Source organism: Channa argus, chromosome 12 (genome assembly GCF_033026475.1).
Source record: "Channa argus isolate prfri chromosome 12, Channa argus male v1.0, whole genome shotgun sequence".
In the NCBI taxonomy this organism is placed as follows: Eukaryota; Metazoa; Chordata; class Actinopteri; order Anabantiformes; family Channidae; genus Channa; species Channa argus.
The window spans coordinates 4,202,283-4,223,812 of NC_090208.1; the positions used below are offsets into that span (position 1 = coordinate 4,202,283).

General features: G+C 39.0%; 2 protein-coding genes and 1 long non-coding RNA gene across 4 annotated transcripts in view; 1 reads left to right on the forward strand and 2 right to left on the reverse strand.

The window, feature by feature from the left end:
• Positions 1 to 1,976: 1,976 nt before the first annotated feature.
• LOC137137822 (uncharacterized) overlaps positions 1,977 to 21,530 on the forward strand; it is a 106,899-nt gene continuing 87,345 nt past the window's right edge. The window contains exons 1-4 of the mRNA XM_067524530.1: positions 1,977 to 2,065; positions 3,874 to 3,994; positions 5,796 to 5,888; positions 6,460 to 6,578. The gene's annotated coding sequence lies outside the window, so the exon portion shown is untranslated. The remainder of the gene's footprint in view (positions 2,066 to 3,873; positions 3,995 to 5,795; positions 5,889 to 6,459; positions 6,579 to 21,530) is intronic.
• Positions 7,897 to 15,548, reverse strand: LOC137137889 (uncharacterized). The gene is made up of 2 exons (XR_010915847.1): positions 12,229 to 15,548; positions 7,897 to 7,936 (listed from the first exon to the last, which is right to left on the reverse strand). It is a non-coding gene; the product is annotated as an uncharacterized lncRNA (long non-coding RNA).
• LOC137137859 (coxsackievirus and adenovirus receptor-like) lies at positions 15,786 to 20,561 on the reverse strand. Of its 2 annotated transcripts, XR_010915806.1 has the most exons (4): positions 20,308 to 20,561; positions 18,612 to 18,950; positions 16,483 to 17,113; positions 15,786 to 16,153 (listed from the first exon to the last, which is right to left on the reverse strand). XR_010915806.1 is itself a non-coding variant. In XM_067524648.1 (3 exons), the coding sequence occupies exons 1-3, from the start codon at positions 20,372 to 20,374 to the stop codon at positions 16,926 to 16,928; spliced, it is 594 nt and encodes a 197-aa protein (XP_067380749.1). In that variant the 5' UTR covers positions 20,375 to 20,561; the 3' UTR covers positions 15,786 to 16,925. The 2 variants fall into 2 exon arrangements, 1 of the variants encoding a protein (XP_067380749.1); XM_067524648.1 differs by having other exon boundaries at positions 15,786 to 17,113.

Genomic DNA, 21,530 nt, shown 5'->3' on the forward strand with positions numbered 1-21,530 from the left:
TTGTGGATTCATGTGTGTGATATGTGAATCTGATGAAGTGGCAGCTCTCAGGCTGTGGCTGGTTGTCACTGAGCTGCAGCACTGTTGAATAAAATCTGGTGAAGAGAAATATTTTTTAAATTCCCAATTTAATATTATGCTTTAATAATATCATTACATTGTTTTCATGTTATTTTTTAAATATATTTTACCTATTTAATGCAGCACAAATGTTAGTAACAAGGCAGAATCAAAGTGAGTAAAATGTTAAATAATTTCTTTAAAAAACGTTCCATACATGCTGTAATTACTATCAACTCAATCAGAGAAACCCAAAGCTAAAGCCACTAACATATTATTATTGTGATAATATTATAAGGATATTTGTTACACTCAGCTGTAATGGTTTTCTACGTTGTTGTTGCTGAGAATAAACACAATTAGAATTTCTCCAAACTCCTGTTCTGCCTGGCTGATCATCTATATCCCTGGACGTGGCCTGACTCTCCATTCTGTAAGTCACTGAAGTCCTTTGGTTTTGGATTTTGGACATTTGAACTGATATTACATTGAGAACATTAGTCCAAGTCTTTCTTCCTGGTCACACCCACTCTTCTCCCACCTTTATTGACTCTGGGGCAGATGCAGAATTCATAGACAAAGCAGTAGCACTAAAACCTGGACTTCACTAAAACCCCTACAGATTCATGCCCTGGACGGACACCTCTCTAATTCCAGTCCCAGCTTGGATACGTCCATCTACCTGTCCATTGAGAATTACCACGAATAAATATCATTCACCCTGGTTGGAACTGTGTTCTAAAACTTGGTAATGTACTGGGAGACATGATTATGAAGGACAATAGTTCCATCGCTGCATCTCTGCATCAGCTGACATCTATAAATTTCACTTGGACTCCTAAAGCAGATACCACTTTCAATGAAATCAAGAGTGGGTGCTGTTCTTTTGATCCATCCCTACGTCTTCTTTTCTCAACAGCTCACCACAGCAGAGAGACATTAGGATGTAGGAGACAGAGACCTCTTGGTACTAAAACTCTACTACTCACAGTAGAAGATTTTTCAAGATAGTGCATCTCATCCGTCTTCCCAAGTTTCTCTCTGCCAAAGAAATGGCCGAAATCATGATTCAACATGTTTTCCGCCTTCACGGCCTCCCCTGTGACATATTCTCTGTCCGAGGTCAAATCACGGCCAAGTTCTGGTGTGAACTATGTAAGCTGTTGGACATGTCCGTCAGCCTGTCCTCCGGCTTCCACCCACAGTCTAATGGCCAAATTGAAGGGATGAACCATGATCTGGAAACTGGACACCACCTGCTCTGCTCCTGGGACCCCTCTTATTGGCCCAAGAATGTGGTCAACTCTCTGCCAAACTGTCAACTGTCTACAGCCACGAGCTACTATTGTTGCCATTCCATCAGAGATGCCACCTGGCTTGGAGGAGAGGTCACCAGACATTACTGCTGTCCATCCATAGCTACAATGGATGGGGTGGCTGTAGCTCAGTTGGTAAGGCAACTGACCATGGACCACAGGGTCAGTGGTTCAACCCCGCTCCTGGCTTCAAGTCGAAGTGTCCTTGGGCAAGACACTGAACCCCAAGTTGCTCCCGGTGGGTCAGGTGAGCACCTTGCATGGCAGCCACCGCCATTGGTGTGTGAGTGTGTGTGTGAATGGGTGAATGGGAAGCAACATTGTAAAGCGCTTTGGATAAAAGTGCTATGTAAGCGACTATTTACCATTTATTTATTTATTTATTTACAAGAAATGCGACAACAACCACCGTTCGCAGACACACAGCTATCAAGTTGGACTAAAGGGTGTGACTCATTTCTTCTGACCTTCCACTACATTTAAAATGCAGGATATTGGCCCCTCACTCAGTGGGCCCCTTCCCCATTTTCAATATTTTCTCTGTCAGTGAGATTGCAGCTCCCACTCAGGATCCATCCAACCTTCCACGTCTCCAGTCTTAATCGTGTCGCACAGAGCAGCCTTTTCCTGACTCCAGTTTTGCCTGTCTGATCATCTGTCTGCTCAGACGTGGCCTAACTCCCCGTTCTGTAAGTCACTCTAGTGTTTTGGATATAGAGTTTGGAAATTGGAACTAACATTGGATTGAGAATATTAGAACTATTAATAGATTGAGACTTATTGGATTTTGGAAATTAGATTTTGGACCTTGTTGCATTCAGTTTTTGGATTGACTCACCTGCCTTTTTTCTCTGCACTCACAAAATCTCAATCAAGGATTCTGCACAAATCTAATAAAGATTCGATCACATTTCATGATCAATTTTTGCAGAGCATCAGGAAAATGCAAAAAAATGCCATCACTTTTCTTGCCTAAAATGCTGCATTATCATTATCTTCAGACTAATTTGGTGGTTACATGGTTAAGGTCATTTTCCACAGTCTAGGCTTTTATAAGGGTTATTTCTTAAGGAGAAAGTGAACAATGTGATCTGTGGAAAACTGTAAAACAAGACATTTTCATATCATTTTCATTTGTGATCATTTGTGTGAACCTATTTTTATATGAGAGGAGATGTTTCTTTTTTTAAATTGAATTTTTCCTTTGTCAAAATACAACTGTCCTTAGACTGGGACAACTACAGTAATAGTACAACAATTAGTATTTTCATTATTTGACTTACTATCAGTAACAGATTCAGGCCATTTTCATATGTGTGGCAGGACAGAGACCAGTACTAAGATTGGTGCAGATAAAACTGCTTTTTGTCCAATAAAATTGTAGGACCTTACGTCATCATAATTAAATAAATAATTCAAAAAATGTTTAAAGATAGATTAGTTTATGTAAATGTGAGGAGCTGCTGCAGGAGTTGTATCATGATTCTGGTCTGTGATTGTGTTTCTCTCTATTGTAGCCTGTAATATTAAATACACACATTTACACTGAAAGAGCTTCTAGATTTTTAAGATTCTTACATGTTCATTTGGATCTTTAAGACACATTGGCAGAAACAACAGTTGTCTGTCTGTTATGTTTCTCTTTTGCCACCTAATATCTGTCCTACTATCTGACAGGCTCAAATCACGTAGAACCAATAGGTATAAAAATGTTTGTACACAGAAAGCAAAGCCACATGAATGAATTCAGCATTAAGGAAACCAAAACCAAAGGATGCAAACAAATAATACCACATGGGGCCCCCTAGTGGTCCAGAGGCCCCTAAGCAACTACTTAGTTAACATAGAATAAAAAAATAGAAGAAATCAGTTTTTCAATGAATATTAAATACTAAAAATATACTGAAAATTATTTCAACAAAAACAAATGTAAACAAACTACTTGCCAGATGTGGCTGATCAAATAACAATATACACTAACACTAAACCACAGATAACACTACCTGACCATCAACAGGCTAAAAATACAACACTGCATGTGTTCTCTAATAAACTTGAGGTCTAAAGCAAACTAAGAGCCAGCACACAGCCCACCCTCGATGTCACAGTCCAAAATAATCCCTAATTTAACAGGGGGCATAAACAGGTAAGGAAGGGCATCCGCCGTAAAACTGTGCCAAATCAGCATGGAGACAATGATCCACTCTGATGACCCTGAACTCACACGATGAGCTGGAAGGACAAAAAAATATATAAATATAAATTTATAAATAAAAATATACATTTATATATATATATATATATATATATATATATATATATATATATATATATATATATATATATATATATATATATATAACTTGGTGACTTCTGGTGTCTTTGTGACTGTATCATTTCCTTGTGTTTGGAACCATTTACATGAGGGTGGGGCAGTGCTACACACAAATACAAGTACAAAGCAGCTACAGTCACATCTCATCTGTTCATCATACAGGAGAGAGGAGGAAACTTCCTCAAACGCCTGTTGTACAAAGAGAAACCTGCAGAAAAGAGACACCTTCACTATTTCACCCACAGTCGATTCACTCAGGTCACTCAGATCATTTCACCTCTCAGTGAGTATGATTATAATGTTTCACACTTACTATTGATTGTTTTGTTTTTTTGTAAATCCATCACTGCATTACAGAGAGAAAAATGACTGCATTAACGTGTCATATCTGGAGGTCCACTAACCTTCATCAATGAATGTGGACTCAAGGTAATTAAACATCATTAAACATCACAGGAGGAAAAAGATGTCTGTCCCTGAAGGTAAACTGAGTGACTGGATATGGGCCTCAATATTTACTAAACACTGAGCTGAGAGATTCAGAAATCACCTTAACTCTCGGTCATTTGTTAACATACAGCTTCTTTAATCATAAAGTTGAAGTGGTGGTGAGGATCTGAACCTGCTCGATGGTCTTACTGTTTGCCTCTTCCGGTCCTACAGAGCAGGAAGCTGCTGCTACAGTTAATACCAATGTGCAAATTTAAGCAAATGTTCAGAAATTGATGATGTGAGATCCCCCTCTCACTTACTTACCCTCATAAATCACCCACCTTATTTCCATAAAAAACATGTTTTGATTTGTACATAGTGGAATTAATTTTTAAAAAATCACCCTGACGTTCATCAGCTTAATGAATTAATGGATCTGAGTGTGTGTTTGTATGTGGATCAGGGTTGGAGCTGCTTTCTGGGCCACATCCTTTGTATATCATTTAACAAATCGAGGATCAAGTGAGTCATTGTGGATGTTCTAATCCTGGATCAGGTTATGCTGGTTCTTTAAACCCACTGAGGAAGTGAATTAGATCTGGGATAAAATACTCTTGTGATTGTTGATTAGATCATATAATAACACTGGAAACCATGATGTACTAATCGCTACATTGTGTTACAATCATCATTGAAGTGCACAACATCTGGCACTTCCGTCGAACCCGAGTCTCCTGTGGAAAAGTCCTGTGATTTGTTGCACCATCCCAAACCCTGTCCACCTCCCTATTAGAATCACTTTATAAAGTACATCTTTGCTTTAGGAATCACATGACCGTGATTTGTATAACCTGTGGATGCACTGATCAGCCATAACTTTACCATCTGCTGGTTTGAATTTAATGTTTTTTTTTATAATAGTATGATAAACTAATAACTACAGAGGCTGACCAGTTTTCCTGCCCTTAACACGTAGTCTGCAAGTTTGTCTCTGTTTATGTGGAACAAGTATGCAAAACATAATAGAAATAGAAATATTTTGGGAAAAGTATGTCAGTCATAGTTCACTTTCGTTGAATCAAACCTTGTTTCTGATTCCATTTGTGTTATTTTTGTGGATCTATGTCAGCAGTCAGTCTACAGTAGCTGTAGTTTTTATTTTTGTGAAACATCTGTATCTGTACGCTGTGTTTACCCTGTTTAGGGTCACAGGTGACTGGAGTCTATCCCAGCTGTCATTGGGTGAGAGGTGGGGTCCACGCCGGACAGGTCTCCAGTCTTTCCCAGGGCCAAATCAGAGAGACATACAGAGACAGACAAAAATTCCCATGCACATTTACAGCAACTGGCAATTTGGAGTCTCCAAATAACCCAACACACGTCTTTGGACTGTGGGAGGCCGCAGTTGGCAGGTGGAATCAAACCGCAGAGCTAACGAATGAGGGTCATGGTAGATAGATAGACTGGAGACCTGTCCAGGGTGGACCCCACCTCTCACCCAATGAGAGCTCAACACAACTTAACGCAACAAGTAGTAACATGTAGTCTGTTTAAAACCAATCACCTGCTCCTGACAGGTTTTTTAGGATGTCGTCAAACCTGTTGTCAAAAGATATGTAGTGTTTCAGCTGTATGAGCTCATTTACATTTAGATCGGATCAGCGACTGCATGATTAACATCAGGGACATGGAGGAGAGAATCTGGGGGAGTTTTTTCTCAGGAGACCAACTTAGACTGAACTCAGGTAAAACTAAACCCTTTTTGAACAATAAGGATTTAACTGATGTGAGTGAGGGGTTTGTGAGAACCTACTGTACTTTGAGTGAGTCCTACTACAGCAGAAACATATTAATGTTTGAAATATATTAATAACTGGGGGTAAGATTAGGTCAAACGTGTCAATTTGTCTCCTGTGTCCACCTGTGTTTATGATTTTTCAGCAGGTGAATGAAAAGAGGTTTTTGAGTTTTTTCACATTACTTCACTCTGATAACGAACCACTGCCTTATTTAAATCCTGTTGAAGTGTGGACAAACCTGTTCAGGGTGTGTGTGGTTCAAATGCTTTAGATTCCTGCTACACAGATTCCTGCTGAACTGGTTTAAAGTGAGCTGTTACCAAACTTTGTACTTGATGATTTTATTTAAACTGCATTAGGCACAAAAACTTCAGGGTCTGGTATCATTACTATAGTTACCACGTGCATCACGTTGTGTAGTGGTCGTCATCTATATATTTGCCACCTTTACTTAATCTGAGCGACTTACACAACTGGTTGTTTGTACAATGTTTGAAGGAAGACCATCATTTTTCAGGCACTTCATTGGAAAACACCTCGAGAGAGACAGAGACCAATGGCTGAATGGGGCGAAGTCATCTACAAAAAGAAAACATGTATCCACTCTGCTGAGGAGGCTCATGGACATTTAAGATGGTGAGTTAGTCATACAAATATTTAGATACTCAATCACAGTCCTCCCATAAACTAGTGCATCAGTAAATTAAACTATCAGGAAAAACAGTGAAACTCTCACATTGTAGCTTCTTTAAACTGCTACAGCATCTTTCTCTTTTTTAACTGCATCCTCTGATGTGCTGTAAACAAAACAGTTTTTCCATCATGTCGTGTCTCCTGTACACGCTGACCCTGCACTGAAATCAAGCAGAGTTTCTCCCGTGAAGACGTTTCTGACACTTCTGACTTTAGACAATGTCCTGAGTCAATGGATGAATAATAGATTTTGTTTCTGTGGCTGATCCTGTTTCAATGTAGTGATGAGTACATTTCCACTAATAACTAAACTAAGTTTGGGCTTAAAAAGCTGCAACAACCAGCTGATAAAAATACAGTCAATGCGCCAAAACTGTGATGTGGGATCTTTTATTAAAAGGTAAGTGTGGTGATGTTCTATTAGTCAGTTAGGAAAACACTGAGTGAAGACACAAAAATCTGTGTTTTTATTAGAATTAAAAATAAAACAAGTTGTTAAAAACTCACATCTTCAGTCAGAGCTTATGGGTTTGGAGCTGAGCACTGCAAAAACGATTTGGCATTTTACAGTTAATGCAAAAGAAAATCCGTTAAATTACAGCACGTTGGCGTATTTTAACAGAACCATGATGTTTTCCTAAAACTCTGCCCATTCACCTGAACTGCACGTGAAGCTGGACCAGTTCTTTTTTCATCCACCTTACTAATTATTTGGTAAGTAGCAATTTCAGTGTTTCCTGAATGTGTTCACATCATGATAGAAGGATTCAGCAGCTAGCTAGAACTCTACAGACAGAAGTTTATCAATCAGACATACAAGGAGCTCGTTTTCACTTTAATAAGTTATTGTGTTTGAGTCAGTTAATGAGGGAAAACTTAATGACATCTTTACAGTGTGAACCTGTTACAGTCTATGGAATCACTTCAACAAATGCAGTAACATCAGCACTTCAGATCACTCTGTTATTAGTTACATTCACTTAGGATTTTACATTTGATTACTAGACAACTAGTTTTTTGAAAAGGTACAAAACTCTAAATATAGGTTTTACTGAAAGAAGACTTGGCTGATTTCTGCTTTGGACATACAGACAGCAATAGATGTATCACATATGTAGAGTCAGTTTGTATAAACAGATATCTGTAATATTTCTGTCTTTTCTTCTAATTTTCAATTATGTCCGACTGCATATCTGGACATTTGCTGCCTTTAATTGTTGTTATTCTGAGTGAATGTTTGAAGAACGATCATCATTTTTCAGGTACTTTATTAGAAAACACCCTGAGTTTGGTGACTTCACCTACAAAGAGACGACAACAATCAATCAACATGTATCCACTGTGGAGGAGGCTCATGGACTTCATTTAAGATGGTGAGCTACTCGTACAAATATATAGAAAGTCAGTACACTAGTACTCTTATATACTAGTGCGTGAGTGAATTGAAACATCATGAAACACAGTGAACATCTCATATCATCTAGTTTCCTTAGACATAAACTGAAATATCCAAAATATCAGAGTATTACCAGTATCATCAGTGCATCGTGGCATAAAGGCAGCCAGCCTGAGGCACTGCTGACTTGTTACCAGACCAGTTGGTTTCATAGCAGCCTTCAGCTGTGTTGTTACTAAAGGTCGATTGTTTCTCGGGTTTCTCTTGAAAATACTCCAGATCCTCTGTGGGTTCAGGTCGGGTGAGTTGGCCAGTCAAACACAGCAACATCACGGTCAACAAAGCAGTTAGTGGTTATTTTCAACTGCAGGCAGGAGCTAATCCTGCTGGAAAAGGAAATCAGCACTGGAAGCATGTAGTGCTCTAAAATCTGCTGGTAGACGGCTCTTTTGACTCTGGACTTGATAAAACACAGTGGACCAACACCAGCAGGTGACAGGACCCCAAATCAGCACCGACTGTGGAAACTTCACCCCGGACTTCACATGTACTTTCCTGTGAAAAGAGGATTTCAGATCACTGATCAACAGTCCAGTTCTTTTTCTCCTCAGCCCAGGTTCTGACATCTCCGGTTCTCCGGTTCAGCAGCGGCTTGATGCTGGGAATACAGCAGTTGTAGCTCATTTCCTGAAGACGTCTGTGTGCAGTGGCTCTTGATGGACTGTTTCCAGCTTCACTGCACTTACCTGTAAAACTGTCAAGTTCTCGAATCAGCTTTACTTGACAATCTTTATAAGCCTGTGGTCGTCCCTGTTGCTTGTCACCTTTTCCAACCACACTCCAGTCAACTTTCCATTAAGATGCTTCAATACAGCCCTCTGCAAACCTGCAAACAGACAGACCTTCATTGATCACCTTCTGTCAGGACTTGTCTGTTCTTGCTTACATGGCTTTATATACACAGTATTTGTTGTTGTGTCCACCGTGGTTTCACTTACGTTGTCAGCATATTGTAATTTTATGTTGTTTTACCCTTTGTGGTGTCTGTTTTTTAGATGTTAGTGCGTTTAGCAGTCCTTGCGTTAGCATTATAGCTTCGTCTGCTTCAAGTTTTCCTCCAATTTTATCTGTACTCAAACTCCTCACCTATCAGGACGGGAAGGTGAGGTAAGTGTTCTCATTGCAGAAACCGGTACGTTTTTCTCCACAGCCCCTCTCAACCGTCTTAGATCACTGGATCGTTGCTATCAGGGTGACTGCACCGGTTACAATTCATGTGACTGATCTATCTGCCACCAGGCAGCTGGGTAAGTTGTGTGATGAGTTCAAAATGCTGCTGTTCCCAGAAGATATCACTCCTCTCATCATACTAGGAGACATGAACATCCACCTAGACAAATGGTGGATGTTTGATCAAAAACTGGAGCCCACTCGCCCAACAAACAGAGCTGGCACCCACCTGGTTCTCATTCTCACCCAGAACTGAACCACAGTCTGGATCTGTGGTGGTGCTGGGGTGGGCAGTGCACCCCAAAAACTTTCCCATGACCATCCAACCTGTGATAATATACACACAGAAAGATCATCAAGTGCCACCTACACATCTGTTGTCTTGTGTCACTTGCAGCCACAATCATTGTGTGTTACGTTACACTTAAGATAAAAGTTGAAGTTCACTGTATATTCAAAATACAAAAGTATTATTTCAGTGTCTAGTTCTGGCTCATCCATAGATCCAGTGGACTGAAGACCAATCTGAGCTTCCTGGATCAACATCTGCTTTTTATCACTTAGTTTTAAAAGTCAAATGTCGACCTGATGAAGACTGTGCTTGACTGCAACCTTTTACCCCCTGACATTTTTTACTGCACCCAAAACAAGACAAACTAGAACTGGCCCTGCACAGACAACTTCTCAGTCACTTTTACCAAATCAATTCTTCATTCAGCTCACTGACTTTCTTCTGAGACCTTTTCACTTTCCACTTTCTACCATCACCTGAGGTCTCAGAGACAAAGCCACTGACAGCTTCTGCACCACACGCTCAACCTGTCAGGATAGTCTCTACCCTCCTGTTGTCCAGGCTTCCCCGTCCTTAATGTCCTAATCCTTCAATCACTGAAAACTCGCTCACTTTGAAAGTTCCCCACGGCCGGATGAAGAAAGGTATAGCTTATCTTATCTTGCTCCACTCCCCCCCCACCTTCATATCCACCTCTTACTGCTGATGATTTTACCAGCTTTATTAATAATGAGGTGGCAGCTATCAGCTCCCAGTTCTCTCCACCAGATGGAGACATCCTGCTGACTTCATGTAACAGCACATCACTCTTCTCATTTTGCATCCACCCTCCTTTCAAATCCTACTACCACCTGTTTTCTGGATCACATCCCCTCTTCTCTCCTTTAGGCAACTGAAGTATTACCAAACTGTTCTTACAGTTTGACAACAACTGTTTTAATCCGCTTCTGCCGGTATACGTTCACACCCATGAACGTAAGGGTTTAATCCCAGAGTTCCTCGCTCTCTTCGCAGCATGTGCTGTGGAGCAGATACTGTATATTCAGGAGTTATCCTACCACTCAAGCAGGGTTTCCACAGTTCACTGTCCATCCAAGGCAAATCAAATGTTCTCCACCTTGGTGTTCATCACTAGAGATCCTGGTACAATCGGCTCCGCATCCTTGGATGAAGTTTTCACAATATCATACATTTTAAAAAAAAACTGACCTGTATAATAATCAGAAAGAATCATTGATGCATCTTAAGAACAAAATTAAACACAGCACATTTCTTTTTAGTATAATTACTTTCCACGAGAGAAAGAAAAAAAATCCAGAAACATGAAACAAGTTTCTCTTTTCCCAAAAGTACCAAGACACAGAACGTTAGCCATTAACCATTAGCTGCCATGAATTTGCTTCCAAACACTTCTACTGAAACGGTTCAATCACCGAGAAGAGTCCCAGCACATCCACCACCTTGTGAGAAGCGTGACCACAGCTTGGCCAAGTTTTCACAGCCAAAAATCACCAAATCCATTTTCCCATGAACGAAAACCGAACGTTTTTCTGCTCCTCGTTCCTCGTCTGCATCCACTCTGCACTGTGCAGACACAGGGGGCGGAGCTACTCCACACTACACCTGTTCAGACTCTGTCAGCAAAGACAGCTGACAGTTCTAACTGAGCTTCCACCCCTATGGCCTGCCGGTCCCCATCTGGTGCTTAAGGAGACCTCTGGGCCAACCATGCTCAAAAGGCCTCCTTCAGGCTGTCGGCCTCTATTACCGCTGATGTCCACCAGCAGGTCCCCAGGATGTCACCACAACAAGCACCAAAAACCTTATGGCCACAACTCAAAGGGGCTGCTTCCACAATGCAAGATTTAAACACAGTCCAGTTGGAGTCAATGTTTGCAGCCTCCCTGGACTACTAGAGTTAGAGCCAGGCATTTCCAACACACCTTTACTACATGTTTGGATTCGCCATCTCTGTCCGACAGTCTCCCGTATTAAAAGCAGACAGCTGAAGTGGTTCAGGCATCTTATAAGAATGCTCACCATATATTATATTTTGTTCAAATTACCAGTTTTCATCAAAGGGCATTTGTCAAGACATGTCTGTAAACTACATAGACATAAAAAAACTCTTTTGGGTCTTTTTTTAAATATATGTGTTTGTACATTATTGCAAAACTTCTTTATTCACTTATAAATGTAGCATGTGACCTGGTATTATAAGATTCTGTGTTGTTATTGCATGTTATTGCATCTTGTTTCGTGGTAAAGACAATTTTGTTAAAATAAAGTTTAGGTCTGAATATATATTTGAGTGTTTAATTAGTAGCTCTGTTTCAATATTAACTGATGAAAAAATATTTATATGTTTTCTAAAGATTATTACTGATATTTGCTTTTTCTTTTAAGAACCACACAAGGAGCAACAAGACAAACACACCTGAGCTCATCAGCAACATCACTCTGAAGGTCAGCAACTCAGGTGAGTAAGTGGATCAGAGTGGAAACTGTTTTCTGGATCTCGCCCTTTGTACATAATTAAAAAGAACCAGGATCAAATGTTGGATGTTGTCTGGCTATAACTTGTATTTACTTTTTTTCAGGCTGAAATAACAGTGGAACATGATTTGACTGAAATTGTGGTTTTTCTGAGCACTTTCTGATTGTGTATTTAGTACCTCAGTTGGTAAAGGCAGTCGTCCACGGTTCACATGGTGAGGGGTTCGATCCCCGGCCCTGGTTATATGTCGAAGTGTCTGTGGGCAAGACACTGAACCCCTAACAGCCCATTCCTCTCCCCAGCTGTGCAGTGCAGGTCGAAGCCCGGTAGAAATTAGAAAGGGTTGTGTCAGGAAGGGCATCCAGCGTAAAAACTGTGTCAAATCAACACGCGGACAATGATCCGCTGTGGCGACACTGAACTGACAGGATAAGCTGTAAGGACAAAAAAAAATTAAAAATGTAGAGCATGTACGACTGAAATACAGGAAATATTTCACACCACTACTATTTGATGTTTGTCATAATTCAGCAGTAGATAATGTACAGAAGTTGTAGAGGTGATCTTACTCGAATCTGACGATCCAGCAAATACTTCACTTCAGAGATTGTTGTATGAGGAACATTGAACATTTATTGTATTTGCTTCTCAACGTAGCCGAGTACGGATCAATTGTACTTACAAGTTTAAGTACAGTAATCTCACAAACACGTTCACAAACAGTTTTGTCAAACAAGTTTCTCAAAGTATGGCTGAACTCACAGAACTCGGCAAGAAACCGTTTGCCTCCACACTGAACCTTTTCTTCTACCTTGTTGTGGTCCACACCACCTAGTAGTCAGTTCCTCTGCTCCAGCTACCGTGTCACGTCTGCTCCCTTCAGTAACTATGCAACTATCAAAGGCAACGATCAAAGGCAACTATCAAAGGCAACTATCAAAGGCAACTATCAAAGCTATATAGTGTCACTAATGACATCATCAGTACACAGAACCATAACACAACACACAATACAGTACAGTTTACAATACACAATACATACTACATAAAACAAAACAACAAAAAACAGAGGAAACTCTGGTTGCCTCATACAGAAGCAGTTTTTATTTTTTGCTGTACAGTTTCTGCTCTGGATTCAGATCACTTGTCTACAACATGACTGTGTTTGTGTAAACTGATTCATCAGCTTCTCTGTTGTTGTTTTTTACATAGAAGCTGCATAATGATTAAAGTGTGAAACTGTGTTGTGATTGAGCAGCTTTAGCTGGATGTTACACTGCAGCTTGAGGAGAAGCAGGAAGTGTCCTATTACAGGGAACAGACAGAGCAGCAGCCTCCATCTTTACTCAGCAGTCAGAGCACAGAGACACATCAGCAGAAATTTGTATTTCTCCTCTCATATCAGTGATGTAACAGCTGTACCTGCTCATTACTTTAGTCTCCTCCTGTTAATGTTCTGTACACATTTAGACCAAAGAGCAACTTTACAATCCAGCCTGTGATTTACAGTGTGATTTAATTTTTTGAAACAGAAATCAGTCAAACGCTCACTGGTTCCTGCTGCTGCTTAGACGTCATCATAGTGGAGGAAAACAGGCCTCTCTTCAGGGATTCAATCAGCCCATTTCCAGGAAGTCAGACAGGTTCACACTTTTGTCTTTGAACCAGCAGGTGTCAGCAAAGAGACCCTCAGCAGGCAGTAGGATGACAGAGCATAACTGCAGTAGTGGTAGTACTGCTACTAGTAACTCTGCAGGATGAATCCTATTTACAGTATTTAATGACATCGCTCTGCTCAGCGTGACATTTATTTTGTACTTCAAACACTTTGGATGCAGTGTCAGCATTCTTTCAAGTTAAAAGCATCCATTTGTCACCTTCATTACTCTCCTCCACTCGCTCACTGTGAAACATGCACAAAGTTTCCTTTGGATCCTGGACTGAAATACAGGTCTATAGTGTTTCTCTTTGAGAGCAGAGAGTCTGCAGATCAAATATTTATTTATACAAAAGCCTCGATGATCCTGCTCTTCATAAGCTTCAGTGACACGTCTCAGTCAAACCTTTATCTGAGAGGAACATAAGGTCAGAGCAGTGAAATCCAGCAGCAGAGACAGATAATGTCTCTGTAGCCTCTCAGACACTGTGCAGAGGAGTTAACACACGGTTAATATGAACAACTTTAGTCACAGGTAACATCAGGAATGTGCAGCTCTGCTGCCTTTTCCAGTTCCTTATCCCATGTACAAATGGCAGCTTTACTCATGAGGTAAAATGTTTCAATGAGTTCATTATGTCACAGCAGTTGGACATAAAAGAAAAGAAAAACAGATGAATCAGCAGAAAGCATAGTATTGCAGTATTACAGTGTACTGTTGTGGCCTCATGTGGACGTGTTTTATCAAGTGTATTTTCCCTGAGAGTCACAAGTCATTTGCTGACATTTCTAAAAATGTCAGCACATGTAGATCACAAGACAGAAAACACACAAAGTTATGAGTCAACACATGTTCAAGACTCTTCACTCAGTGCTGTTTGAAACAGGAAGATCAGAAGCAGACCAGCCTCTGAAAAAGCTCATTTAGAGGAAGATCAGACTTAACAGAACAAATGAACATACAGATTCATACACCATGTGTTTATCACCCTCTGAACAAAACCACCAATGTCTCCAATCCTGTCCAGACAACAGTCAGGACTGTGGGGACACACTCAAATCTGTGGCAGTACAATCCTGTGCTTCACACACTCACCACCAGTCACTTCATGTTAACTAATGTGCTTCATTCATCATAAACATACATTTATCAGAACAACTATCCATGAATTATGTTCCCCACAACAACATATTTACAATACAAGTTATAGGAGACGGGTTTTTCACTGTCATATGATGAATAATAACATTAAGTGTGTTTACTTGTTATGTTCTGTATTTATACTGAAACCAGAAAAATGTGACTGTGCTGACAGCAGTTAGAGCAGGTGGACAAAGAAAAGTGAACACACACTGCAGGTAAACACACTGAGCTTCCTGCTGTGTCTCTTCCTATTTGACGGTTTCAGCTGATATAAAGTCCAACACAGACAAATGTGGACAGTCGAAGTCATTCAGTTAAACTGAGTCTGTTCCAGGTTTGTTTTCTCAGCCGCTGATTTTGTCCCAGCACAGTAAAAGTACTTTATCAGCAGCTTCAGGCCACAAAACAACCATGACATGTCTACATGGTCAGTGTAGAGGCTGAGTTAAGGAACAGAAAGCAGCAGTTTAAATGAACTTGAAGCCACTGGTGCAGCCTTCAACGTTAAACACGCTCATGTTGTAGGCAGCTCATGTGAACCCAGAGCAGAGTGGTGGACTTAATCTAAATGAAAGTGTAATTAATTGAATATCCACTAGTCATAAACAGTATGATTAGCATGTGGTTTGATGCATTTGTTTGACTTTACATCACAGAACTAGTCCCAGTCTGTGTCTCTCATGTACAATCACAGAACTAGTCCCAGTCTGTGTCTCTCATGTACAATAGGACCATTACATTCACACAGCTCAGTGCTCAAACACAAACAACCAAAATTATTATTTAAGAACATTTCATTTTTCTTATAAGAACATTCATGTTGTTTGAGAGGAATTTTGTGTCTCCATCCGACTCTTATTTCATAAAAAGCCTTATTAGTTTATTCTAGGATACTAGTATTTATAGTAGTATTTTCAAAATGACACTATCACAGTCAGGTTTACTGGAAGTTTTATTATATGATTTAACCACAGGCTGTTGGTTACAGTGAATCAACGTGTTCAGTTGATGTGTTAGATTCTGCAAAACAGCTTTTAGAGAGAAAGCAAACATGAAGCTTGGTAGAAAAAATTATTAAAAATAATTTACAAAGAAATGTGTTGTGGACTCCACATGTCAAAGAAGACAAACTGTCACAGGAAACATTAACATAAAACAAGTCTGTGTTTCTGGTCAGTGACTGAACAACTGTTAAAATCTTTAATCTGAGGAATCAGGTTAAACTAAATCACACAGATCAGCTGTTTGACAGTAAAAGATGGTCAGTCACTAAAGTTTCTCTCTGCAGGACTGAGCTGCTGCCTCTGTTTGTAAAGTCATCAACTAATGTGGCTTTAAATCTTTCAGTTCTTAGTCAAACAAATGATTTACTGAGTCCTGTTAAAACTTCTGTGCATTTGTAAGAATTTCTATATGTACACACACTATGCAAATACATTAGTAAAACCACAGACAAAACATAATAATATGCACAGCACATTTAGTAACTGTGTAGTTCAGAGGGAAACATTTGATTCTCCCACTAACTGAAGCTTCTTTGATGATCGTGCTTGAACTTATTATAATTCATAAATCTGCAGTTAATAACACACAAATATTAAAACTAGTCTGAATTTACAAACAGCTGCTGCAGTTGCTAATTTAAAAGCAGCCTCTGACTTTAATACTGATTGACAGAGAATAATATCAGTTTGTGATGTGTCAGATGACAAACATCAGGTGAAACAAACAGGATCATAAACAGTGATCTTCATATTCACATAATGTAACAGCCTTAATATATAAAACATGAAGCTTTGGTTTGTTTGTCTCTGTCCACTTTCACTGTCCTGCAGATAAACAAAGAGTCAGTGTTTCCTCAGACTGAGTTAGTAAATGACTGAGTCGAGTTTAAAATGACACTTGTCTGTTTAGAGCTGAGAAACACAGAGACTGAGGAAGAAATGTTAAGAAATGCATCATCACATTGTTGATAGTAAAAATTTACTGTGGGATAAAAAGAAAAAGGCTGAAGCCTGAACTGCTGTTTGTCCTGCATCAGTGAATTAGTCACTGAGGAAACTGAGGAGACATTTTACACCAACTGATGGTCAGTGTCTTTATCATCAGCAGCTTTGTATGAAGTCTCCTCTTTGGGTCCTTTACGTTTTCTATACATCACAACACCAACAACACCAACAACACCAACAAGCAGAGCAACAACTGAGAGACCAACTTTCAGTCCAACATTTCCATCCTTGTCTCCTCCGCGCTTATCATCCCCTGTAAGAAGAGAATGAGATGTGAGATGTGAGGTAGATGATGAATCCATTTCCTCTTCAAACTCCTGTCAGACATTATCTACTGCACTTTGATCCCATCACTCATAGCAGCTGTTTGCTACAAAGTCTCATCAGCAACATCTTTAGAAAACACAAACATCTGATCTGTGATGGTCCCAAAATATGTATTTAGTGAAGACTGTGTTGTTTAACCCTGCGTTGATGGAAACTCTGGGTTTTTTGTTTCAGAAATAGAAACAACTTAAACTCTGAGTCAGTTAACAAAGTGAGTCCTTGAAACTTAGCAGCTCGCTGGCAGATTTTCTTCAACAAACCCTGAACTTCTACTCAGTTTACAGAAACAATCTCACACCTATCATTTTTTCATTTATACAGAGCATATTAATCATCTGAAATTTACATTGAGAAGTTGATAAAAATTACGGTTTGATAGTAGCTCATTAGATTATTACCTACCTGCCTTTACTAACGATGTTGCTTGTATCATCAAACACTCATCACTGCTGTAATCATTGGACATTTTAAAAAAGTGAGTCTATGGCTAAAGAATGTAAATCTGATATATGAATAATGATTTATCAGGCTTTAGCCTCATTGGGCTTGTTCCCATCATAGTTATCATATTATGGAAATTATGGGAATATTTTTAAATAACGATGACTGTAGATCAGCTCGATTAATCACCGATCTCATCTACTGCCCTTCATGTTCTCATTTTACACTGCACACTTATTTACCTCTGATTCTATTTGATTGCAGAAATTGTTTAATTATAAAGGAGCTGGATTGAAAGGGATTTGTTGCCCAAATAACAACTAATAACTTAAACATTTTGCACAAAAAAAACTGTAGAGAGGATGTTTTCATGTCTTAAAAATCAGTTGTTGAGGTGCATATGATCCTAACCTTTTTTTAACAGGGTTACAAATAGAGTTCTTTGGATAAACCAATGTGTTATATATAGGGAACAGCAACACATAAATATAATACAATAATTGTTATTAATAATATGATCCCAGCATCTATTAAGAAAATTTTAATTTGAAATTTACTAAATAATGAATGGACAATATTGCATCAAACATAACAGTATTACATTATATTCATTGACTCTTCTTTCACTGCTGCAGCTGGGTTTAATAAAGATTAATATGAATTAATATCACACATTTCTATCTTCATTTGGATTAATATGGCAGCTCCGCTCTTTATTTACCTGTTGCCATGGTGATTCATAATTTTTAAGCTTGACTGATCATAATGCACAGGCTTAATTTAGAGCAAACAAAATCAAGAGTTCATTGAACTGATTGATCCTTATCAGGTTTTCTAGAAGCGAAAAGTCCCACTTTCACATCTCAGGGTTAATCAACACAGAGTCCAGGGTGAAGTTTAGACTTTATTAAACCTGCTTTCTGGAATTCACACACACACACACACACACACACACACACACTCACACACACTCACACACTCACCTGAGTCTGTAACTGTGAGGTGGATGGTGGCGATGAGCTTTGGTTCGTTTCCTTTTCCAACATAACATTCATATGTTCCAGTGTCATTGCTGGTTAGATTCTTTAGAATCACAGAAACATTTCCATCCTTCATCTGTGGATCACTCAGCTTCACTCGGCCACGAAAAGATGGATGCTGTTCATGCTCATTAAAATCCTTCATCCTGGAAAAGTAGACATAACCCTGATCTGACTGTAGGTCAGTTTTTCTCCACCTTAACAGTTTAATGTCAGCAGGACTGGGGTCCTGACACTGAAGAGTCACATTTTCTCCGGGTTTTCCTTTGATCTGCTTTGGTTCTGAACAAAAACAAAAAGGTCAACAATATGTTTGCTTTAAACTACAATCACATTTGAACATTTTTTTATTTTACCTTCCTCACATGCCTGAACCAACTCACTCAGCTTGTATCTAGTGTCTTACAATTGTTGTAATTTACTTTTTCTTTCTTAAAACCTGCATCCTTTAAACCTGGCTTTGGATTAGAATACTTTGTAACCCTTCAAATCTTTTTCTCACACACATATTTTAAAAGTTTCTCTCTCTCATTATAAACTCATTTGTCATCAGCAAGGAACATGTGACGATGGATAAAAGCTGCTTTACAAATATGTTTATATCTTGTAGACCAGTTGCAGATTGTAAGGTGTCTGTGCTAATGAACAACTAATGCTAAAATACATGTTTGTTAATTTTACGCATTTTTGCTTTAATATTTTTCTGAGTTTAATCTTAAAATGTGAATTGTTAGTCATTTTAACTCCATTTCCAATATTCCTGTAAAAACATTGGTATTAGATATTATAGACAAAGATAAATGGTGAAGCTGTGCAAACAATACTAACAGGATAACTGAAAATAAGTTTAATCTGTGTCATCTAAGATGTTTTTTTAAAAAGTAGAATTCTACTCTGAGGTAATATACAGGTTGGGGTATGCTGAGCTGGATCTGTACGTACATCCACACCACAGAGATCACCCATTGAAACTAGGGTGGCGTATATGGAAAATCATTTCAAATGTTTTAAATTCAAATTTAAAAACCTTTTTGGAAATAACTTTATAAACAAACTATTTGCAATTAATTTAAAGTGATTGGTGTCAGAAATATCAAATATGTTATTTATCCACCATTTGTTTCTCCAAATACTCATAAATACAGTTGGGGGACGGAAAATCCATCTCAGGGACGATCTGCCTGTTTGTAATGGCCACCTGATGTATAGCAAAATATATGAAACCACCTTAAATTCACATAAGATTTTATCCATTTATAATTAAATTGATGCATTTCAGCTTCACATTTGCTCAGTTTGTGCTGAAGTTTCTACAGCAGTTGCCACCTTGTCACTTCTGGTCCTGCTCCTAATCAACACATGGAAGTTCCGACCTGGCTGAAGTAACATTAGGAGGCTTCAGAAATACTCTCAGAAGTACTTTTGAAGCTCTATGGCTCCGAGAGGTTGGTTAAACAGCCTTAGGGGGTTAACTTAGATCTACTCAGCACCATTGCTTCGTAACGGCATAGAACTGACAACGAGTCCGACATTATGTGAATGCATACCGAGGTCTTCCTCAGTCTAGACCCAGCCTAACAGCAGTAAGTCCTCGGTGTATGATCTCCCTCCAGACATAAACCTCAAAAATCAATCTTACCTCCAGACAGACACCATTTCAGGAAACATGAGAGAAGACACACGAATAAGATCGGTTTCGCTGACATCGTTGTCTAATGTTACTTTTCCCGAATAAGCTAATTTTTTTTTTAATCAAGGCTGAAATATGTAACTTATCTGAATTTTAGTATATGGACCTTTATTTAATACGATACTGTTGTTCTAAACTTTAGCGGTAATGGCATCGAAATCTACGCTAACCGCCCGCCTCTGTTATTAGCTATCTCAGCTAACATCCGGCCTTTCAGTTTCCGGTCTTGAGAAAATGTTAAATTATATTTAACTATGTCTCTGCTAAATTGTATGTGTTTACGTGGATATGTGAATGTCTAAATATTCTAATAAATGAGGTTAACAAGTGGAAGTCTTAAGAACGCTTTAGATGTACTTAGGCGACTCCTTCCTCCTCTGAACTGGACCTTTATTTTTACTAGACTCGGAAGCCCTGGACTCATTCGAGACATTTAACTTGACTCCATCCTGCAGCCAATGAACGATTAGGACGTTAAAGAGTCAGAACAAATACCTCATAACATAAAGCCAGAGAAAAAAGCAGAAGAAGAAGAAAGAAACACTGTGAGAACATCAGGAGACTAACAGCTATTTAATAAAAACAAAATAACATTGAATCCTAAAATTGAAGGAAGAAAAGAAAACAGTCTATGCTACGACTGGGGCACTAACCACCCACTGGGGGCTGGGAGTATCCTATATGTGCATTAACCAAAAAACAAGCCAAAATCCTATTAATGAAAGGCACCATGAGCACAAAACATGCAATGTAAAAGTGAATGAGCCCCCAGTATCCAAACCATACCAATGGCTGGAGGCCCCAACCTGCCGCAGTACTAGAAACAAGAGAAAGATTAAAACTCAACCAAATCCAAAACAACCTAAAAACACAATAATCCACATAAAGTACAACAATACTAAAATAAACATCAGTCAGCCTGCAACCAAGCAAATCTCTGTTACAATATGTAAGGAAGTGAATGTATGAGCCAATAGGGATTTTCTCTGTTCTGCCTTTGTTTTTTCTGTGGTTGCTGTGTCTTAAAACGTTAAGTACATTAATAAGTGTATCAATAACATCACCACATGATGAAGTTTGCCTAACTAGGTGTCAAGGAAACAAAGTTTGGTTTGATCAGTTTTAGAGCAAACAGAGCAATACAGTAGTAGTGGTTGTTGACTGTTTAGCTG